We start from the raw sequence: 24,476 nt of genomic DNA, 5'->3' as shown, positions 1-24,476 counted from the left end.
AAAAAAAAAAAAAACACAGCCCGCAAAAAGGTCAAAATATGGACATGATGCATGCGCAACAACAACTCGGAAGATTTCGGGAAAAAAACAGGCCTCATGATGGTCTGTTTTCGTTCCAAGATAACTCAGGGGACCCCTGTGAAATCTCGGAAAGTTTACAAGGATTTTGCTTTCACACTCATCCAAACCTGGTTACAAGTTGTTAATATTTGCAAAATAGCATCAGTGTGAAATAGGTAAATACTAACTCTTCTCTCTCTAGGAAACCATATTAATTCCAATTATTTCCCCCCCCCCCATAAAAAAAAATATATAGAATAGATATATTATATAATATAGAATATTTACTTACTAAGAAACCAAAAGCTGTAGTTGATAAATTCTCCTGAACTACTGACCACATAGCCCAGCGGAAGTTAGTAACAACAGCAAATCTAAATAAAATAAAAAACATAAGTGACAGATTAACAGATGTAAACAAGGTGTATTAAAGTCAAGTTCCAGAGTGAAATTTTTCTTTTTAGATATTTATTCAATACAAATGAATTTTCTAAGATACTGAAGGAGTGTTTGAAGAAATCATCAGGAGCAGTTAATAAAGATACACTTTTTTGAATATGTAAAAACTAGGGGAATAAAGAATTTCAGTAAAAAGGGAGGAGGGCTCATTAATTGACGCCTCGACCCCCCGTCATCTGATGCTGTCGGACCAAATGTATTAATTTGCCTATCCAAATAATGTTATTTTGATTGCCAATCCCTAATATTGTGGTCTAAAAGCACAATTTTGAAACCCTGACCGAGGCCCTAGTCAGCCCCTTTGTTTGGACCCTGCTGGCGGATATGTTGGACCCGGTCGACAAATTTCTGGAGCTACCACTGATTGAGGGCACCTTCCATCTGAGTTGCCTCTACAAGCTCTACGATGGAGTAATACAGGGCTCCATTGGCATGGAGGTCAATAGTGCGGAGTGCACCCACAGCTAAGCTAGTTTCCATAGCTTTTTCAACTGAACTATTAATCCTAATTATTTCCAATTTAATTTGCTATTTTTGGAATGATACACTTGCTGGATTTATGATAGAAACGATTACACATAAATTTCAAAGCAGATGCACATTGTAAGAACAAGATACTCTAAATTACATCATATTGAATTTTTCCAACTAGATCTAAGCGCGAGGTTCTTGTTTCTTGTGCTTAAAAACCAAGAGTTAAAATTCAGCTAGCATCTAATTTTAATTGAAGTCTGACTGTTAACAGGGGCGGATAGCACGTGGCACAACCCAACCCCCTCCTCCATTTTGGCGCTAAATTTTAAAAATTTCAATGCATATTAATGTTATGTGCTACACACTTATCTATTCTGAAACTGTTGTTCTCCCCACCCTCAGTTTGAAAAATTCTGGATCCGCCCCTGGTTACAGGTTCCACACGAGAGTTAGGCAAGATAATCGACATGTCGGTTCTGGCGCTGAACAATGTTGTCACCGCGGATTTCAAGAGGCCAAGCCAAAATTTCCTCTTATTCCAAATTTAAAATATTGACAAAAGAGATATACCTGAAAACTTCCCGAAGGAATAACTCCTCGTCGTCCTTACTGCAAGGTTTGCCAGCTGCTTCCATGTAAGACCTGAAAAATACTAACTGCTGTTCCTCAGTTGGGTACTTGCTCATATCAATGGCGTAGTACGGATACTGGTCAGTATTATTATTGATTGCCCATTCGGCGAAATGATTGGCAAAATCATATTCCCTTTGAAAGAAAAAGAAAACAAAATGTTTGGAAATTTTAAAGACAATAAAACACAGTAAATCTTTTAAATAAAAAAAAAAAATAACATGAAAGACGCTCTGGTATCAATTGATATTTTACAATACATTGTTAAATTGTTTCAAGATGCATTGTTAATAGTTATACAGTTCAATCAAAGAGAAAGTAAAAAATGTACAAAATTAAACAATGGAAGGAAACTGTATGGCAATGATATGTTTATGTCATTATCTGTAACCACCATTTTATTTAAATTTGCACTATCCATTCTATTGCTCTTTGGGAATCCAGTCCTTCTGTATGGAATGAGAGGAGTTGAATAGCTTGGTGGTTAAGATGATTGGCTTTTCAATCCCAGGGTCCTTGGCTCAGTTCCTGTCAGTGTTGCAGGATTTTTTTCTCACGACCAAAACAACTCCACTCCCTAAACCTCAAATTGAGGTTTGGTTTGTGTAAAGCATCGTGTGTATTGTCTTGTGAAAGGGATTGTCACCTACAAGTAGGACAGTGATATTATTAGCTATTGATATTGGTACATGTGTTGTGTTGCCAAAATAAAATAAAAAAAATAGTCCACATTTGTTTTCTTTCAAATCCGTCACTTGCTTATGTAAGCAAATTGGTGGTAAGCACTATATATCTTTCATTCTAAGTTTTAATTCAAAGGAAAAAAATAATTTAACATTCCAAAAAAGGCAAATCCGTCACTTGCTTATGTAAGCAAATTGGTGGTAAGCACTATATATCTTTCATTCTAATTTTTAATTCAAGGGAAAAAAATAATTTAACATTCCAAAAAAGGCAATTTAAGTTAAATTATTTTTTAAAATGTTTATTTGCTCAACAAAGACAGTACATCTTAAGCTCTAACCAAATTATCAAATATTATGTGACAAATAACTATGATGCCCATATATGGGTGTAATATGACATCATCATGCCCATATATGGGCGTATCACACACATTATTTTCACATGTAATTTGATCGTGTGTACAGAGCTTCACAACAGAAGCTACTATACTAATACAGCTTGTCCAGGTATGACGATGTATATATATGCATGTATTTAAAACTTACCTATAACTATAACCAGCATATTCATAATCTATCAAAACAAGAGAAAATTGAGATCTGTCTTTGCCTTCGCAGTACAAGATGTTGCCTTCTTGGGCGTCATTGTGACAAAACACAACTGGACTCTTGGAATCCGAAACAAGTTTTCTATGAAAATAAAATATAAAAGACTGTTAGAATGAAAGAGGCCCAAATGGATGTGTACCACATGCACAGATCATGAATTTAGGAGTATCATGTGGGCCATAACCATAAATTTTCTAGACCCGCCATCTGCAAAAGTCTGTCCACCTGCCACCCCCATCCCCCCCCCACCGCATTCAGAATTCCTGAATCTGCCACTGCCTACATTAACTGTCTCTTGTAACCAAAATGTTTGTGACTGAAATTTTGTGACTGATAAAAGAAAAATATTAGAACTGCAAGAGAATTGGCAATCTTGTTGTAAACTGTTCCTAAATGGCAACAACATTAACTTGGTTAATGGTTAATTTTATATAGCGCAAAATACAAAAAGTCTAAGTATGCGCGCTGTCAACTTGCACAGAAAGTGGAAATGTAAAAGGATTAAAAATAAAGATGAAAGTTCCAAGCCAGCACCCAAACCGCAGTATGGGGATACGCCTTCGTCGCTAACCAGGGATTGATCTAATTAGTCCCGGCCAGCACCTGTTGAGTCTCGGCCATCTCGGACTCAGGCGCCTCCTATCCTAACTAAAGCTTATCAAACTCGCTGGCATGGAAATGAAACAGCTTGATGTACTTTACTACACGATTAATAAACAAACAACTGAGTCTTAAATCAAGCTTTAAAACGGTGACTAAAGGAGATTCACGAATGAGCAAAGGTAACAAGTTCCACAACTGACTTCAATCGGCAGGGTGGACAATCGAGAGTTGTTGAGTCAGACGTTTAACAGAATAAATGAGACCACGTTGAATAGGAGATGACCCAGTTGACCCTCATTAGGAACAATTAATTTCAGAACAATATTTACAGTACTAATCAAGCCTACCAATATCACTACCATTTTATTATTGTATTACAATGCTAAAGTAAGAATTAAAAGTTAGAAAGGTGATAAAAGTTCATGTAAGTTTAAGAATAGGGGACTTTTCCTGTTCTTCCATGGGGTATTAAATGGCTCCTCTTTCAAATATGGGGGAATGTAGTGACAACCATTACGGGTTCATGACACCCAGACTTTGAGGCACTACAACTGCACGGTCAGTGCATTTGAATATTAATAATACACATGCAATGTCCGGCGGACCCAAGGACCTTGAGAAGATATACAGCTTAAACTGTTTAGTGACAGTGTAATCACTCCAATTATACAGATTGTATAATAGCTATGCAGGAAATATATACCCTAAATGGTAAAGTACCAACATGTTTAGCAATTTTACAATATTGGGCTTACAAATATTGGCTTGTAGAGAGCTTTCCTTGTAGTGCATAGCTGCATCAGCAGATCACAGCGACCGACTGGGAACATGTTTGCCTTGTTTTACTGGAATATTGGCTTCAGAAGTTTGGAATGCTAATTGCTGTGCAGACAACTTGTGTCTATGTCCAGAGATGTATGAGTGAGTTTACATAACATTATGTTTAATGCCAAAACAAGAGAAGCATGGGACACTCCCACCAGTAGTACAGAAAACTCCATGATCAATGGCATTGTTTTGATGTGTATCATTAGGCATGTGGCAACGAACATGATGCGCTTACCAAGTGAGAAAGACAAGGCCAAAATGGACCGTACTACAGAGAAGATATTATGACAGTTGAAGAAGAAAATGTCCTTTGTTATGTTGCAGTACATTCCTTTATGCACTTAACAAACGTTACAAATCAACAAAAATTAAGGTGATAAAAGTTCCTTAATAAGTTTATAAGACTATAATTAAATAAAATTCAACTTTAAGAGTCAACACCTCTTTTGCATTCATTCGGAGCTTTGCACTCTTGCGGCAGGCTAATTGTTAGTTTTTTATACACTTCAGTTGAAAGAGTTTGAAGCTTATTGTACTAGCAATAAAGCTCTAAATGCAAATATGGTTCTCTTCTTTTATTCCACAATATTTACATCTAATTTCAATTATTTCTTGAATAGGACGGTTAAGTTCCGCAAGTTCAGTTAATTTTCGATTTACTAAAATCATTAATAAAATAATTCTAAACAATCAAAATGATTAACAACAACTACTCATTAAAACAACATACATATGCAAACAAATACTAGTCAATAATCTATCCTTCAATAAATACAGGTTGGCAAATCAACAGTTAAGCCAAAATAATTGTACCATCCTGCCATATGCATAAATATAAACTGTGATATCCATTCTAATACATATTAATTAAATAAGTAAAGGTAGGTCAAACTACAACAACAAAATAACAATAATATGAAACTATCAACCATAAAGCTGAGCTTCCTCTATTTTAACTAGCACATGTTAATATCACTACACTACCTACAGTACTTAAGGTGTGCTCTGCACTGTGTAAAAGGACTAGACTGAACTGGTATACAAAGAAGGTTTAACAAAAAATAGCACCTGGCTACTATGCAAATTAGAGTCAGGGTGGATTAAAAACAAGCAAACCAAGTAAAAGCAACTTAAGAAAACTTTGATAAAATAAGACAGAAACTAAATAATTTAATCAAGGCTGCTGTACTTTCACTTTACCTCGATGAAACATTCATGAAAATAACAATATTTTACTGAATTAACATTTGTTCCACATAAACTAAAACTTGTATATCTACAAAATACTGGTAATTAGGTTGTAGGTTGTACTTGATGATCAGGTACCCGATATATTGAGGCAGTAATTGCCCAGAACCTTAACATGTCCATCCATTGGAGACCAGTGGTCTATCTAGAATTGCGGAGGGGTTGATGAAGGGAGGCGTGGGCAAAGAAGGGAGGCGTGGGCAAAGAAGGGAGGCGTGGGCAAAGAAGGGAGGCGTGGGCAAAGAAGGGAGGCGTGGGCAAAGAAGGGAGGCGTGGGCAAAGAAGGGAGGCGTGGGCAAAGAAGGGAGGCGTGGGCAAAGAAGGGAGGCGTGGGCAAAGAAGGGAGGCGTGGGCAAAGAAGGGAGGCGTGGGCAAAGAAGGGAGGCGTGGGCAAAGAAGGGAGGCGTGGGCAAAGAAGGGAGGCGTGGGCAAAGAAGGGAGGCGTGGGCAAAGAAGGGAGGCGTGGGCAAAGAAGGGAGGCGTGGGCAAAGGTGGGAAAGGATGAAGGTGGAGAATTGGATGATTAAGTAAGGGGGATCTAGATCAAAATAAGGTGATTTTTAAGTACTTCAGTATGATTATTTTTAAATTTGCTCCAAACATTTTCAATAGGATATGCCAGTACTGGAGACTTTTGTTTCATACCTTAAATGATGGGACAAATTCAGATTACGTACAGATTGACATTTGTAGTCCCAACCTTTGTATTAATCCATTGCAGGTATTCCATTAAAAAAGAGATACCCAAAAATTACCTCTAGAATTTGTTGAGTTGAGTATTAATTGCCACTACATAAAAAATTAATTAAGAAAAAAAAATTGCAGAAAAAACAAAATTAATAACAGATGCAGAAATAATAATAATATTAACAGCACTACCAGCAAACAACACCAGTACAGATAGTAGCTAATGATAGCACATAAACAATAAAAAAAAAAAAAAAAACAGATCTCCCTCAATTAATATAAATTATATGAACAATAAGTAATTAGTATGCATACTGAAGGCCAGACAAATCATTACCCTTTATTAAATATGACCTATGTAAAGTCCTGAGGGAGGGGTGTCTCAAAATCATCAGTTTATATTGTATCCTCGTACATGTACAACCATTGTATTGCATTGGCAATGTGCAACTTATATGGAAATGAAAATGGACTTGTATAGCGCCTTACACAATTCAAAATTGTCTCATAGCACTTACAGAATATGAAAAAGAGATGGGAAAACTAACCCACAAACTATCCTTAAACTTATCAGAAAAAATAAAAACGAACCAGTAACACTGCACCGTTCTCCAGCAATTTGAGACACAAGGCCAGCTGGAACAGTACTCGCAGGTGCTCTACTAATACTGGTAACTAATCTAGCCTATTCTGTAGTAAGAATAAAAAAATAAGAAAAAAGCTGAAAGGGAACAAATACATATGTAAATGAGTGGTATATAACGTTGTAAAGCCAGATGAATCATTCTCTGCTCCAGCGTCGCTTGCCAATGTAAATACAGTGCCACATGGGGCGTAGAATATCAATGAGGTTGCGGATCCCGTGCTAGTCGCTTGCAGTAATTATCGTGTGGCAAAATTCTGAATTGGGTGGTCAACTTGACACTGGAGCATTGCATTCCACTGAGCTAGCCGTAGTGTACGGTGAGTGCTTTGTAATAGGTTAGATCTGATAGTTGCATACATCGTATTTCATGTTATTACCAATCACTGAAATACCCCACATGAAGCTGTGTTAATTGATATCATGTAATAAACATATCCTGCTCTTGTAAGGTATTTGTTGCATGACTGTTTATTTTAATTTTAAGGCTTCTTCCTTGGTACAGGTCACTCACTTGGTACGAGGTTTCCTCGATGTCGCCCTGGAGTTCCTGTATCAATATAAGTTTGGTCTTGGCTGATGATGGTGTTCACGACCCACGTGCAGCAAGGCAGTAGTAATCAGACAAACAGAGATGGGTGTCAAGCATAGAGGAGAGACACAGAATTGGGTATTCGTAGTAATGGAAGATTTTAATTATTTTGTTTGTACTACTGTAATCATGTTGTACGCGCATTGGCATAATTTTGTTGGATATCATGATTAAAGTTTGTTTATGAAACATTAATTGATTGAAATACTGGTTGTGTTCTATTTACGTCCTGGTGCGATATTGGCCTATGGTGGGCCATCTAGACACGTGCAGGGGGTAGGCCTTGGAATGATATCAAAATGAGTAAATTATCTTTTATACCTATTGGTTGTTGACCTATTAGATGTGTATAAGAGACAGTATATATATATATATATATATATATATAGGCCTAAAATTAAAGCGAATAAACCTAAAACCAGAAATTGTACTTAATGAAATTATAATCCAAATTGGCTCTATAACAACCAAAACTAAAATATCAAGTCCTAATAACAACATCAAACGATACCTACTTTACAAATTCTGCTTCCTCTACAAAATTATATGATGCAAATCTTGCATAATCATCTCGCTTCTTTGCTGATGGCTCGGAATTAAATCCAGTAAATTGCTGCACCCATCTGCAAAAAGAATGCCAACTTTTTAATGAAAAATATGTAAAAAAAATTGTTAGTAAAACATATAAATCAAAATATAATAGAGATAAACTCTTAACCGATAACATTATCTATTATTTAATATTTCTTTATAAAAACAAAGAGGTGTTTACTGCACCTGACAATAAGAGCAAGTATAATAAGTAGCAACATTATTTTAGGCAAGTGTTGCACTCCCACTGGATGAGATTTTTGGATATGGTTTAATATTAAGACATAGGATAAAGGAAAACTAAGCACATTCAATTCAATGCAGGAAATCACCAAACAATTGTAAGCTTAGCTATTTGGAGGTAAATAACAGAAACATATGTTTTTCAACATTATAAGATAGTATGGTGTTTGCTTGATTGCATCCTGATGGAATCATTTGCTGATGCAGCAACCCACGTTTGCACTATGAAAATCAATGGTGGAGAAAAATATCAACAATATAATTTAAATTTTATGTAAATTGATGGTTTAGTTACTAATTTATGCAGTATTAAATTGGAAATATTTACCTACAATGGGGTTTTATTTATATAATGTTTTACAGTAGTAATTTTGGATGAGCCCGCACTTAATTTAGGCATGCTTACTTGTGAGCTCTTAAGCAATATTTCTTTGGTTATCTATAAATATCTATAGAAACATGAAAACTTCTAACAAAAAATGGCACAAAATTTAAATTAAGAAAATGTCTATTAAATTTGAACGTTAAATTTCTTTTGATCAACTAATTAAAAGGTAAGTTATTTTGAATAATCATAGCAATAGAAATTTATTTTTTGTTGTGGGTGCTTGAACCAAGTCAATATCTGAACAGATATAGCACTTCCCGGACAAAAGTATGTTCAACAATTTAAGATTTATTAATGGAATGTTTCTTTAATTGGTGATTGGGTGTTGTTGGTCAGAGAAATTGTTAAAAATCTAAGTTACAAGAAAGTACAACAGTTTTTAAACATAATGTTATATACACTGTTACTGTGAATTAAGATCACCAGACATAATTTGTGACCAAATTTTCTATTAAGCCAAAATATATATTTGTTAATAATGAATGATAGCAGAACATGTATGATTATTGATTTATGTCTAATCTATTTTGTTTATGATTTACTTTCCCCCCTCCCAAAATCACACAGATAAATTATATATTTTAAAATCTTTCTATCCATTCAAGATAATTATACACTAATCACTTTCAAAAGTCAGTCGGAGTGATTGATACAAGAACAGAGTCCATTGCACAGTAGCTGTCCACGACTCTAATAACGAATGCGGATGATTGACGTCAGAATCGACAGAGGGCCGGATTCTCAACCCGAACAGTGCCACAGACTTCTGAAATGACTGGTGCTTGATGGATGGAAACTGGACAGGAGATAAAAGCATGAAACTGAAAGCCTATGAAGAGGCTGTGTAGCAGCCTTTGCTATGAAGATCACACACACTATTATTATATTTCATACTCACCCACAAATATGCTATTATTGTTTTTTATTTTATTTTTTTTTGGTTTACAAATGTTGTTAATCAAACAAGTAAAGCACATTGTACTTATAATTATAATCTTTATTATAATTACATTTTATTTATTATAGTTTTTATTGCTATTATTTTTAGATCACTTTATACCAACAACTCTATAGCAAATGCATGCATGCTTGAGATTAAGACAATTTTCGTAACAAAAATTTATGTAAATGTATCATCTCTGATAAAAATAATTTATTGAATATATTAATAAATATACCAGTTTTCAAAATGAATATTTAAAAGCCAGATTATAGATTTTTATTTAATAATTTTTTCTTTGATAATTTTGAAATAGCACTCATGAGATATGTTTACAGGCAAATTTATAATTGTAGTATTATCACTATCATCAATTAATATTACAATATTAATATTAGCATTATTATGATTAAATTTCCTAAATTAGTTTTAAAAATTACTTTACATTTTCTACAAAGATGCCATTTTAAAATATGTAGAGGCACTCTGATTAGCCTTACAGCGTTTTTTTTTTATTAATTCAAGTGTGATGAAATTTACTATTATTTAATTTAAATTTATTATAACTGCCTAATTTTATGTCAGAATATTGATGAAGGCCAATCTAGTAAATATTTTGAATGACATTGTTTTATACAGTAATTGTTAATTCTTCAAGAGTTATATTTATTTCTAAATACTGTATATTGTTTTAATAATACTCTATCTGCAGATTATATTCTGTGCAATTCTTGTAAAAAACATTTTTTGCAGATCAATCATCTAATGGCATGCTATGTAGAGCATGCACAATTCTATGAAGGGAAGGTATTTGGCAATACCATTACATAAAAATAATGATAATTTACCATAAACGGTACAAAGCCATTCATTACGAAATACACAAGACAACCAACTATAAATATTAAAACCAATAAAATAGTTTTTAATATACAGTAACAAAATATATTATTTTTACATAATTAAAATTAAAGTAAAAAACCAAATGAAATATACAAAGACATCTTTTTAAAGATAGTCATGTGACAGTTATAATATTACACCAATCACTAGATTTGCGACCACAAATGTTTGGATGAGTGTAATAAAAGAAACATAATTTACCGTATAACATTTGCAATTCCCATTTTAGTATTAAAAGGAACCAACATATTACAAATAAATCAACAACATAGCATTATGGAATCTTATATTGGAGATTTAACTTTACCTATCGATCTGCTCATTGAGTTTGGTGGCCGTTTTTTTCAGAGGAAGACTAAGTTGGTGAAATATGGCTAACTTTCTGGCAATCTCCTTTGATATCTCAGAATTACTTAGTTCATCTGTGTGTAATGCTCTAGACTGTAAATGGAATACAATAATGCTTAAAACAACATTAATAATTACAGTAAAAATTACTGAACACATTTGTATAGTATACATATTAGCAAATATATTTAAAATCACTAATAACAATGACAAATATTTTTTAAAAATTTAAATAAAAAAAATACTGAACATATTTATATATATATATATATATATAATATTAGCAAATATATTTAATCACTAATAACAGTAACAAATATTTTTTTAAAATTTAAATAAAAAAAAAATAAATAAATATATACATATATATATATATATATATATATATATATTTATATTTATATATTATTTTTTTTATTTATTTTTTTATTTAAACACTAATAACAATGACAAATATTTATTAAAAACATAAATATAAAAATTAACAATGAACACATTCAATAAAAGAATATAAACGAAACCAAAAAAAGAATAACAATTAATATTTTTTTTATAAATAAGAAAATTAACAGCAGCAGCAGCAATAAAAATAATCACAATCTGCCTCTACAAATGTAAGATTATCTTGACTTTTTAAGTAGAAAAAAAAACTACTTATTTATTTAACATACTGTATATTTTCTTGTAAAAAATAATGTTTAAAACAATGAAAAATATAGAAAATAAAGGCATTATTTTCTTTTATTAAATATCTCTAAAAATGCTGAAATTATACACACTGTACAGTATGAGGAAGAATAATAATTATATTTTATAAGGTCATTGAACCAGCATGCACTTGAACTGATAAATAGCTACAGTACTTGTTAATTCCTTTGCACATAATTAATTTGCATTCTAGCTTCAGGTATGTTTCAAGAATTGCGAAAACGCAGCTAAAGCAACATTTCGCAAGAGGCTGCCACATCCTGACTCATTATCATATTACTGTACTGTTTAGAGATATCGTCAATGAGAATCCGATATCACACAATGGCTTACCGGTCCACTGGGATGTGGATGATATTGAAATGAATTGGTTTGTACTGAATTATAATCTCCATGCACTAACTGGGAATAATCGCAGCGAGTTTGGTTCTGCATCCAATGGGACTGAGTGGAATATAACCAGGAAGTACACTCATCAATTACTCAACAGTGATGCTTTACTAGACTAATGAAATTATGTGGCTTATGGAAATGTCTTTAGCCAATAATAATAATAATAATAATGATAATAACAGTAATAACAATAATAATAATAATAATAATAATAATAATAATAATAATAATAATAATAATAATGTTAGCTTATTACATATTACAGCCTTTCATGGCAACAAGGGTTCTATAAGTGCTTCACATACTAAACTCCGGTCATTGCATCAAACACGTATGAAAAACATACTAGGCTTCTTAGGAAAAATTCTGCAATGTTGCAGAAGCTAGTAATAGGGAGTTATTGCTAGAACAGAATCACTCATGCATGACCGTCCTACGTTCTGTGCATACAAAGATCTGGCCAAATTACGTCCTAGAATCCACATTAACGTTTTTGCATACACAGATGACTTTTAGTGACATCATTACGTTCTACATCCTATTGTTGCCGAGCAATCGAAAGCTCCCTAATGTTGAGGTAAAACCTACCAGGAGGAACCATTTGTGCATCTTGGCAGTGGTGTATTTAACGGGTGCTCAGGGGCGCATAACCATCCCCCACTCCAGTCATCACCTTGTCCGAAGCAAAAGAAAATCACACCCAAGTAGTTCAAAATCACCTCATACCACCTCATTTTGTGACCTAGTGTGCCCCACTCAATCATCGAGCTCCCAACTCCACCTTTAAGCACACCGCATCAGTTCCCCTTTTCCCCCCACCTTCAAGACTCTTAGATATGTCACTGCACCTTGGAAAAATATAACCACAGATTAAGTGCTTTGCCTAAGGAAATGCACAGTGAGGGACAATGTTGAGAAGCTAAACCGCAATGCTGCACCTAACCACTGCAAGAGAAAATAACCTTGTGTTCACAGGATTCGAACCTAGGACCCTTGGATTGAAGGACAAGTATCTTAACCACCAAGCTACATCTTTATTTTCTGAGTTAAAGATCTCCCCACAATTATTTTTTTGGCAATAATGGTATAAATTATCAGATAAATATAGTTTTATTTTAATTTTATAAAATAATTGTTTTGTTGCTAGTGATCGTATTATTAATAATATTCATGTACTCATCCATTTTAACTCCACAATTTGAATTTAAATATATAATATTCTTGATGTGTCAAAGTTCAATTATGATCTATAGAGAAAATAAATAAAACCTTGAAGGTAATTTTATGCGACGACTGTAAAATAATTAACCTTTGTTTTATTAGAATACCAACACTGATGAACTAAATTATTCAAATTGCAAGAACCATTTTGTTGTCTGAAAATTTGGATGTGACCTGCATCAAATGTAATTTGTGCAGAGAACTAAAGGACGGTTACGGACAGGTGAACTCATCTTAGCTTTACATTATCCACGCAGTCGCAAACACTCTACTGAATGCAGAAATGATAAATGTTGCATAATAAGGCTGTCAATTGATACCAACCAGTACAATAGCTTATAGTTACTATCATCTGAGATATGAATACAATTAATAATATTATATAAATGCAGATGGTTACTGCAGATACTTTTGCCTAGAGTAGCAAATTACTATAATATTAATGGCCACAGTGAATGTTGAAATGCTGTCTTATATACACCAAGCAAAGTGGCATACTGTATCATCATATCATTTATTTCGCAAAATAAAAAAAAAACAAGGGCCTATGGCAGGATTGCCCATGCAAGAAATCTTGCTCTCCTCATAACCCAACAGCAAATACAAAACTGTTTAAAAATATAAATAATAATATAAGAATATTCAACAATCCATCAATTACAAGTTTGAAGTCTGGCAGCACCAAGCACTAAATCTCAATATACTGCCTATTAACTGTTTGTTTGTTTACTTTTTACAATATTTTTATAACCTTTGACTTTAGATTACTTTTATCAATCTGTAGTTTGTAACTTTACTGTATGTTCAAATTGTGTATTTGCTTGTGTAGCTTAAGTTATGAGGAAAGAGTACAAAAATATTTGTTCAGGCTAATTGCCAATTCTCTTTCCTGGCAAATGATATATACTGAATGCTGGATAAATATTATTAAATAAAGACTAACATTCAAAATACCGGTATACACAGATATCAAGTACTGTATCTCATTGGACATTTTGCAAAGGCTTTATATTATGAATAGCGATATTTCTTAACAAACGAGTACTACCGTACTGTATAATAAGCTGCCCAATGCACCAACATTTTAAAATACAAGACCAACTATTGGGCAAGACTTTTCCCCTAAATTTGCAAATCCATTGCCGATTTCATTTTTACCGATGATGATTTTGAAAATTTAAAATTTTGGCTGTTAGCACATTCACCCTGCTAAAAATGTAGAAAAAATATTAATAAATGCCCACCAACACCAAGAATGTCCCAATAAGAAATTTTTATTTCCTCATCAAAATAAAAATATATTTCGCAAGTTAAATTTTATTTTTTTCCTTTTTTTAGCGATGCCATTACACGTCCTACCATCGTCGTGCAAACGAAAGCTTCCTATTGTCGTCTTACTGTATGCTGTATACAAGCAGTGGCACTTTTGTAATGGCAGATTTTGTGCATAACAAACAACAACTCTCATTGTCGTCTGAATTCTAGCAGTCAGTTTGCATCTGTTGTGCAGAAAACACAGGACAGTAGATTATTATTTTCTATTATTTAAGATTTTGTCAAGATAGAATATCTGTCTCAATAAACTTTTTAGGTACACATTTTTCCTGCATCAGGTATCAAGATTCATGACAATACTCTTTGGTGTACAATTTCCATGCTCTAGAAAACACCACCTCTGCACTCTATGAACTTTTTGTCAAGCACAATTTTTTCTAGAGCTTCTAATATTACACTTCTTTTTTTTTTATAAGAACACATTTTATAAGAACACTGAGGCTGAAATTGCTTAAAAATTAAGAACAAAATAAGAACAAATTGAGGCTGAGGTAAAATTTCAAATGAGGTTTATATTTAAAAAAAAACCAAAATATTATATCTGTACATTATGTGCAGCAGGTGTGACTGTAATACAGTACACTAAGTGTACCTAGTACCCTATCTGACATTTGGGGGCCATTTTTTGTGGCGTCACTTTCTCCTACATTCCAGTACAGTGCATACTGCCGTACAATTAAATATTTTTTTTGTTTAAAAGGTGTGTAAACTAAGAACAAAATATGAACATTTTGACCCTAAAATCGGCCAAAAAATAAGAACACTGAGCCTGGGCAACATTTTACTGGTTCTTTAAAAAAAAAAAGAGTGTATTATGTATGGCCATGCATGGCCTTTGATGAAAAACACCCATGGGTGATTCAATTGTCTCTGTGTTTAAATAAAGTATATTATTATTATAACTCTTGTGATTACGGCTTATCTTGATCGGTCAACTGTAAGGTTATCAATATTATTACTGAATATTTTGTATTCTTACCATAGACAATGCTATCTTTGCTTCAATTGAGAGTATCATAGAGGAAACAAAAAACAAACAAAAAAACATTACAAAAGATCAGAAAAACCAAAATTTCTTTTGAATTTGGCAGACAGCTCTGTGCGGTCCCTAATCGCAAGCATGCATGATCATTGCAATCTCTCAAGCAGGTTATTATAGTCTTACAGTAGTGTTTCTGAAGGGACAAAAACATTGACATTTTCTGGGAAGGAGGCTTTAGCCCATCACCCAGAGGCACGCTTGTGCTTCTCAATGGTATTCAGAGATTACTTTTATCTTGAATTTACCATGAAACTTTGCACATCGAAAATTAGGCGAGAAATTTTTTATACCTTCTTTAGCGAACCCGGTGACTGCAAATATTGATGATTTCGAATAAAAATAAAACTTCATTTTTTGCCAATTAGTGCACCCGCTGTCACGAAAAAGTGGAAATTTCAGAAAAAAATAATAAGTTTTTCTTTATTTTTATCACGCCGTCCGCTGCCTTGAAATCTCCAAAGATAAGATATGTATATTTCTTTCTAATTATATAAATTTGAAGTATCTAACCACCTATTTTACATTCACCAATAAATTTTTATTTTTATTCTCTCCTCCATCTGGATGTTTTTAGCAAACTATTTGCTAAATAAGAAAACAAAATTTTATTTTTATTTTGCCCACCTCCGATGATCTTTTAAAAAATAAAAGTACGCAAAACAAGGAATAAAAAAGTCTCTTTAGTCAACAATGCAAATTTCTTATTGGAAAAAAATCAGAGAATCCACTGCTTTTGTGGCTTTTTGACTGACAGATTACATACAAAACCGCCAAACGTAGAAATTGCTGACTTTTTTAGAGGCATTTTGCCAACCAGCCCTCAACTGGGGGGCCTCTATTTGCACTTAAACCTCGCCATATACATGTTTCATTTGTAATAGCAGATCACTTAAATTTTCCTGCCTGTTTTTTTTATTCTGTATATCCTGTTCTTTTTCGTTTATAATTTTCCAAACTTTTGCACATGTCTAAGCAGTGACATACGTTAGCGCCTATGCGCTCTCGTGTATAGACTCTCCATCTGTGATAAGTCCCTCCCTGGCCTTTCTCGATTTTCAATTCCTGGCTCCCCTACTGATAACATAACATTTATTTTGTTGTTAATACATTTAGAATTCATCATCCTAAAAATGGTAATCCTTTGCCTACTGGAAGATATAGACAAGATCGATTTGTCTCCTATAGTAGAAACATACTAGTAATACATACAGTACAGGTCTCCCTCTAATTAAAAACCACCTCCAATTAAAGACCACTTTTCTGTAGTTCCAATTTACCCAATTTTTTTTAAAGTTTATTATTCTAATTAGAGACCAAAGTTGCTAAAGACAATGAAAACCCTAGTCCCAGAAGTGTTCATTAATTGGAGGGAGATCTGTATTTTCATTTCTACAAAGCATTTTGTACTGGCTGGATCTGCAATGCCTTTTGTATTATCCAATTGACAATCATAAATTATTCTACCATCTTGCTAAAAAAATCATGTGTTTGAAAATCAATAGCTTTATCACATGACCAATGCATATGAAATGGCGCAATGCTTTTTTTATCATCCTTTCTGATTATTAAAGTTGTGCAATATAGTTTAGCAGACAAGTTGCCACAACGCCAGTGAATATAAATATGATCCATGAAATATTATTGATAATTCAAACTCTACTTTATATTTAATATTGCAGTGTATTATGTCAAAAGTCAATTCCTAAATTAAAATCATATTTATTCATATAAATTCCTATGCCTTGGAAACATGAAAAACTGTGAAAATTCCATTCCTTATCAAAATTTTCAAAAAAAAAAAATGTACACATAATTTAGGTAGGATTGGTGTTATATAAATCCATATGTAGTTGAATGTGAATTATTTAAAAAACACTGTACTTTAAGTTTGACTTAACAGCCCAGAAAAAAACCCACTAATTGAATCATAGTACACAATTGATTAATTAATTGCATATTAATTAATACCTTGAGAAAACCTTGTGTAAAATCTAAGGGACTTTACCAGCTTTGTATTGTACAAGGCTATAAAAAAACCTGAATAACCATAATACAAAAAATTAGACACATCAATGACAAAACAAACTTTCCACATATAAACAGACTGTCCAGGTACAATTAAATTAATACCTTGAGAAAACCTTGTGTAAAATCTAAGGGACTTTACAAGCTTTGCATTGTACAATGCTATAAAAAACCTGAATAACCATAATACAAAAAATTGGACACATCAATGACAAAAACTTTCCACATACAAACAGACTGTCCAGGTACAATTAAGAAACATAAGCACTGCCATGGACCATAAATATATTAATAAAAAACAATAAATATAAAATAAATATTAAAAATACTTACAGGAATGTATTCTTCAAGCCTTCCTTCTTGAAAGACCCCATACAACTTCGGTGCTTGCTTCCTCTCAGACAACAAAGAAAAGATGATGCTATCACTCAAGGCAGCATCACCATCCTCTCGAATTATGGTACCAAATATGCGCAATAACACCTGTCGAGGTTCTTCCTTTAGCAGTTTCTGTGAGGACGTCAGAGAACAGAGGTAAATGTAATTACTAAGTCCAGTTCTGAAACATAACCAGACAACAAAGCTGTGCAGAATGTGGTACAGTACACATACAGTTACAGAAGGAAACATGCAAATTATTAGTTTATATTTAATTTCACTTATTCCAGCTATTTTGTGTTCAATAGGTAAAATTGTTAAGAGACCAAGCACGTAGTAATGCGAATACAGAGACCAGAGCCTATTGTAACTAGGATCCTTTAAGATAGAGGTTCCTATCAGAACCAGAGGTCCAGCGTGTACCAAGGAAGTGTCAATTTGAGAAGGTGCGCAAAGCGTTTGGAATTATTATACCATAGGTTGACCTTTCTGCAAAGTGAAAATTAGTTTGGTTTATCAGATATACTGTAGGTTTGCCCAAAAGGTGGGTTTGGCCAAACCATAATAGACACCCTCCTAGTTATGGGCCTAGCTGCCTAAGGACATGAATAAAAACCCGATGCTGACTGCCACAGAATTAAATAAACTGATTGTAAACCGATGTTACAAACTGTACATATAGTAGTACATTTTTTTTGTTCACGTATGAATGAAAAGTCATAGAAAAAAAAACCATAATACTAAATTCTGTGGTTAAAGTTACATTCTTTTTATTGTTCCCTGAATTAAGAATGATTTAAGATAAAGATGGATTAAATATAATAAATAATGGAAATAATTTTAATTATCATAAACAGTACCAGGTCTCATGCATATTCAATTATGTTTACAGTATTATTAATTATTAATGGAATTATAATAGGTAGGCATCTGCAGAAGCTGTTGTAGCAATACATTATATGATTATTATTTATTGTCGAAGTTTAATGCCCAACACACAAGTGCATTTTGCGTAAATCATAATCGCTATAGGGCGATCTCCTGATTTAGAATTGCCATCTTTGGTAAACTAACACAAAAGTTAAAGAAACATCAGTTTAGCCAACACAACTGAAGCGAAACCTTGTTATTTCAAGCATTTGTCCTTCCACTGAACAAAGGACAAATAACAAATCTAGAGGGCATTTAGAGGGCATCTAGATAATAAAATTCAAAGTCAAAAGTTTGAAGGGTACAAATAATATATAACCTTAACCTAATCTTAGCCTTCAGTACCTACAGTACAGAAATAATTAATACTTGCATCCATAATACTGCACTTAGGCACAAGGATTTCAAAACATGATCCAAGTCATTTTACAGTAAAAATACGCTTCAACTTATTAGAGGGAGAAGAATTGAAAAACATCTTGTTTGCCATGAATAATGCCATCGACTACTGTACTTATATTTTCTTGCTCCATGCTTAAAATTTAAGGTAACAATGAACAATGACAAGGTCATCTTGAATTAAATAAACCTTTTCAGTGCCTTTCAAAGGTCACAGATAACCATGATTAAAGGATCTAAACTTTTATGTGTCACCACAGCCAATTTATCAAGGGAGGTTATTTCTAGTTATGATGGATGGAAAGCAACAATTCTTGAAATTCTTCATCAAGAATTGTTGATTTTTAATCAATTTCACTGCATCTTGATATTGATAAACATTTTATACCCTTATCATATAATTGGGTGCATCTGAAATACATGAATAAATTCCAAGTGACGTAATAGAACTCAAGTGTTGAAAAAAGTTTTTCTATGGCATTGGAATACACGATTCAAGAGATCTCATTTATGAGTGCTTTTCATATCAAAATTTAAATAAGCTACTGTATCGCGTACAGCACACGAAATGTCAAGACAAAAACATGTCACAATCAGAAAACAGTTTGTAAGTGGTGATTATGTTTACATTAATTTTCAGTGCTTAGAATCATACGGGTCGGTATAGATGTTAATTGAGGAGACCTGCATATAAATCAGTAACTGTTTCAAAAACAGCTTGATAAACAATAATATAGAAAAATCATAATATAAAAAGATAGTTGTATCTTTCTCCTTCAAATAAAGTGAAAGGTATTAAAGTATGGAAAAAGAGAGAAAAAGAGACTGGTAAGTAATGAATGAAGAAGAAATTTAGAAATAGGGTATGAATCAGATGCAGTATATCTGATGTTGTTCAACATTGCTGTTGAGACATCACCCTACAAATTAAAGTTAACAAAAGTCTGTGGGAAAAAAGGTCTGAAACAAAAACAAACTGGAGTAATTTGCTGTGCATTTCTTTCACAATCGTTGAAATAAATATTTCCAAAATATACTACCCAATTTAGCAAGTAGAGGCTCCAATAATAATTTAATATAATAAAAAATTAAATAATGTTATATAATTAATAACAATATAGCAGTTATACTTTTATTAAGATTACATACATAAACCCTCTATTCAGGCACTTAGTGGCGGTTGATATTTGTTGTCTACCTTTTGCAACCATCCCAAATAACTTAAGTAAAGTAATATACCCCAGAAAAGTAATAATAAATCAATACACAAGTCTGGAAAAAATTCATTCAACAATTTCATTAGTAAACTCTGTGAAATAAATATTTTGTGTCAATTATATTATACAGAACCAATCTATTGTAGATAATATAAAGAGATTAGATAATTAGGTGGCAGCAGCAATAAAACAAATGAATGAGAAAACCATTTTTTAACGGTTAGTTTTAAATACATTTATCATGCAACACCTAACCTAAGCATAGAAAAATATCTGCTATCCTTCAAACAATAGGAAAATGAAATTCTAACATTTAGATTGTTCTTAAAATTATAACATTTTCCTGGAAGAATAGCAGATATTTTTAGATTAAATACACCATATTTCTGAAACATTTTGAAAGCAAACAAAAACCCCCAAAACTTGAAAAAAAAAACAAACATAAATTTAAAATATTTCTGTATTAAGATTGAGCAGAGATATAGGGAAACACAAACTTCCAAAAACACAGTATTAAATAAAAAAAAAACAACAACTTAAAGACGTCGTATGATTCCTGCGGAACATAAACAACCTTAGTTTTGATGATGTCACAATTTTGGTTCACACTTGAAGTTAGGTAGTTGCCGGATGTCTGTTCAAGTGGAAGGTAACAAAGATAAATTTCGTTGGTAACGCCACCACTGAAAAGAAGGGAAGAGAGAAACTGTGTTAGAACCAGGTTATACTGTAGTGTAAGCATGGAGGTAATGGTGTACTGTAAGTGATCTTGATGGTACACACCCACTACTCCTTTTCTCCAGGTCTGACCATCTACCTCGACCTTCTCAATCCAGTCTGCAGTATGCACTCAACATACAGAACGATGAAACCTTATTAGGCCGAAAAAAACCAGACCTCTGCGAGGGCCAAGGTTGCTATGCGGGCATTCATGAAATATTGCACTACTGTATTTGCGATGATGTAAACATGGCAACAAAAGAAACAAGGGAGACATCAATGTGTTAATCCGGCAGTTTCATTTTTATTGTTAAGCGCATCGATCAAGGCTTTAGCATAATGCACTATATAAGCCAAAAAATTATAATAATAATAATAATAATAACCAGAGCAATGCAGGCGTCAACGTTCCTATGCATGATACATGACTTAAAAGTATATAGGCCCTATATATATTTATATATGTGTATATATACACATACGTATATTATACGTACGTATACACGTATATATATACATGTATATACATATGTATACATGTATATATATGCGTGTATATATATATATAAATAATATATATATATATATATATAAATAAAATATATAAATATAAATAAATAAATATACATACAATATATATACATATATATATATGTAAATAATATATTTGTGTGGAGGTTGAAAAATACAGTGGGAGTCTTTATGGCCCAAAATAGTGATTTTAGTAATGTAATTCGACAGGCAAATTACAGTAATATTTTTAGCAAATTTCTTCGAAAAAATTTCGTAGGCTATGTATACAGTAATTTCATTTTACAGTAGTTTGGAACGATATCAGGAGTGGGGGTGGTGGCAATGGCCTACAATATATTTGAAGCTATCTTGTGTCCGATCGTCCACACCAGTTGGGCCCAATCGTCTACCACCCAAGTTTTCATTACGATGATCAAGAACGAATACCTTGAAAAATACAGGGGGAGTCTTTATGGCCCAAAATAGTGATTTTAGTAATGTAATTCAACAGGTAAATTACAGTAATATTTTAGCAAATTTCTTTGAAATAGGGCCTAGACCTAGCTAGGTATACAGGAATTTCATTTTACAGTAGTTTGGAACGATATCAGGAGTGGGGGTGGTGGCAGTGGCCTACTACTGGACTACAATTTATTTGAAGCTATCTTGGGTCCAATTGTCCACACCAGTTGGGCCCAATCTTCTGTCACCCGAAGTTTTCATTACGATGATCAAGAACGTATACTATCTAGGCCCTAAGCTAGGCTTAGATTGCTGCCGTCACTCTGCTACGTATACTACTGTACTACCGCATAACAAAGAAAGCGACCCACGCGGTGCATTCTTAAATTGTACACACATTATTAAAATGTATTAGACGATAATGCGATATCACTGACTGAACGATCTACCACCCTCGCATCGCAGTAACTACTGTACTGAACAGGCCTAGCTTAGGCCTAATGTTTTTGTGGAAAGTTAGATAGTCGTTATGTACTCGACATTCGGCTGCCTTTATATCTTCACTTGTCTTCAATTTGTATTCAAATGGTACATTGCTACAACTGTCAACTGTCGGGGATATGGTACCTTCATATGACTACTCCATAGAGATAATAATAAGAATACTAGAGCGCTAACCACAATGTATTCGATGTTTGAAATACGCAGAACTGTGTGGGTACTATCCAAGATGGCTGCCATGGATTTAGCCAATCAAATTTCGCTAAGCACCATCGTTTGCAATTGCGCCCTCAATTTACTCAGAGGGTTCAGTACAGCTAGCTACCCGTATGTTTGAAACTCGAGGGTTGAGGTGTTTGGGTGTAATGTACATGATTTTAATTTTCATTCCTTGGTACTTTATTTTTGAATAAGATGTTTTTTTGTTCTGCTTGTTTAGTGCCAATGATAAAAAGGTGTAGTAGTTGTGGCGTCTGTAGGATATGTTTCCTAGGGGCCAAGCTGTCCGACAGGGGCACTGGAGTTCCTAGGCCGGAGCTTGTGGAAGATTTTGAGAGGGTGTCCCCTTCCAAATGAGATTCTTATTGTTTTAGTCCAACTGCACGAAGAGCTCTGTTTGATGGGGGGGGGAACTTGACCTGTCCGGTGGGGGGATCCTACAATACAGTACATTAACTATGGGTCAGAGCCAACAATTGTTCCACTATACCGTACGGTACACACATAGTCTAGCTTCTGACAGAAGCTGCAAAAGGTTTATTCTGTCAAGCATCAAGTTTGATCAAACCACAACACAATTCTATGCTGTGTCTGTAGAACCTTATCCAAACCACAGTATCAAATTGAAGTTTTTGGAGTTTAGATAAAGTTTTCTGTCCATACTACCCAGGAAAGTCCCTAGAGTCCAAAAGCCATAACATTTAAGACAGTTGGACAACGAAAGTAAACAACATTCCATAAATGTTTTACTCTTATCATACAGTTTTAAACTAGCCTTTTCTTGGGTAGAGGGTATTGTCTTTCATGAGTTATGGCTTTAATATTTGTCAAAATAGAAGTCTACAGTATGCTCTGCTTTTTATGGAAAAAGGAGCCAAAAATATAAAACAGCATTTTTTAAATAGTTGATGAACTTTTAGTTATAATAGTGAATAAACAGTTCACTTTTGTGTCATTGCTGCTCATTCAGTTTATTGTATTTGTATCACTATCGTGTACCTAGTATACTTTAGTTGCTTTTAATAAGAAGAGTAATAAGAACTATGCATGGTGTCATGTAAGTAAAAGTTGGCAATGAACTGTAGAATTTGGACAGCCTTTATAGTTTAAACTAGAAATTGCAAATTGCAAGTGAAGTGCTGCGAAGTACAACTGCATATAAATGTTCTTCGAACAAAATTATTTATGCGACTCAAGTGAAAATAATGAATAATAAAAATATAACAAATAATATAAGACACGACCCATTGTCTACATTAGAACACTTCTCATTGGGTAACAAAGTCGTAATTTTTCATTTTTGTCAAAAAGTGTCTATAGTGGTGAATTATGGTTTAGGTTTTTTTTAATAAATTTTAAAAAATTTCTATGTATGTGGAAAATGTAGTTGATTACCAAAGGTTACAATTTTTATTTTGAAGACTGCATGGTCTAGGAAGTGTACATTTTTTTATGGGGCAAGTTTCCAAGGGCGGGTTTTC

General features: G+C 33.3%; 1 protein-coding gene across 2 annotated transcripts in view; it reads right to left on the bottom strand.

Moving 5' to 3' along the window:
- LOC117117067 (choline kinase alpha-like) overlaps window positions 1-24,476 on the bottom strand; it is a 33,956-nt gene that overhangs the window by 4,737 nt on the left and 4,743 nt on the right. The window contains exons 2-8 of one of the 2 annotated variants that reach the window (XM_033261257.1): window positions 21,155-21,263; window positions 17,990-18,166; window positions 10,892-11,025; window positions 8,035-8,142; window positions 2,856-2,999; window positions 1,564-1,758; window positions 353-434 (exon numbers count right to left, since the gene is read on the bottom strand). In XM_033261257.1, coding sequence (XP_033117148.1) covers window positions 353-434; window positions 1,564-1,758; window positions 2,856-2,999; window positions 8,035-8,142; window positions 10,892-11,025; window positions 17,990-18,166; window positions 21,155-21,263 — 949 coding nt within the window. Of the gene's footprint in view, window positions 1-352; window positions 435-1,563; window positions 1,759-2,855; window positions 3,000-8,034; window positions 8,143-10,891; window positions 11,026-17,989; window positions 18,216-21,154; window positions 21,264-24,476 lie in introns of both variants that reach the window. The other variant, XM_033261258.1, reaches the window with a different exon arrangement.

The sequence above is a fragment of the Anneissia japonica genome, unplaced genomic scaffold, assembly GCF_011630105.1.
Source record: "Anneissia japonica isolate Jap-2015-1 unplaced genomic scaffold, ASM1163010v1 scaffold288094_len592898_cov174, whole genome shotgun sequence".
NCBI lineage: Eukaryota > Metazoa > Echinodermata > Crinoidea > Comatulida > Comatulidae > Anneissia > Anneissia japonica.
The sequence above is the reverse complement of the archived record's forward strand: the minus strand, read 5'-3'. Positions and strand labels throughout refer to the sequence as shown.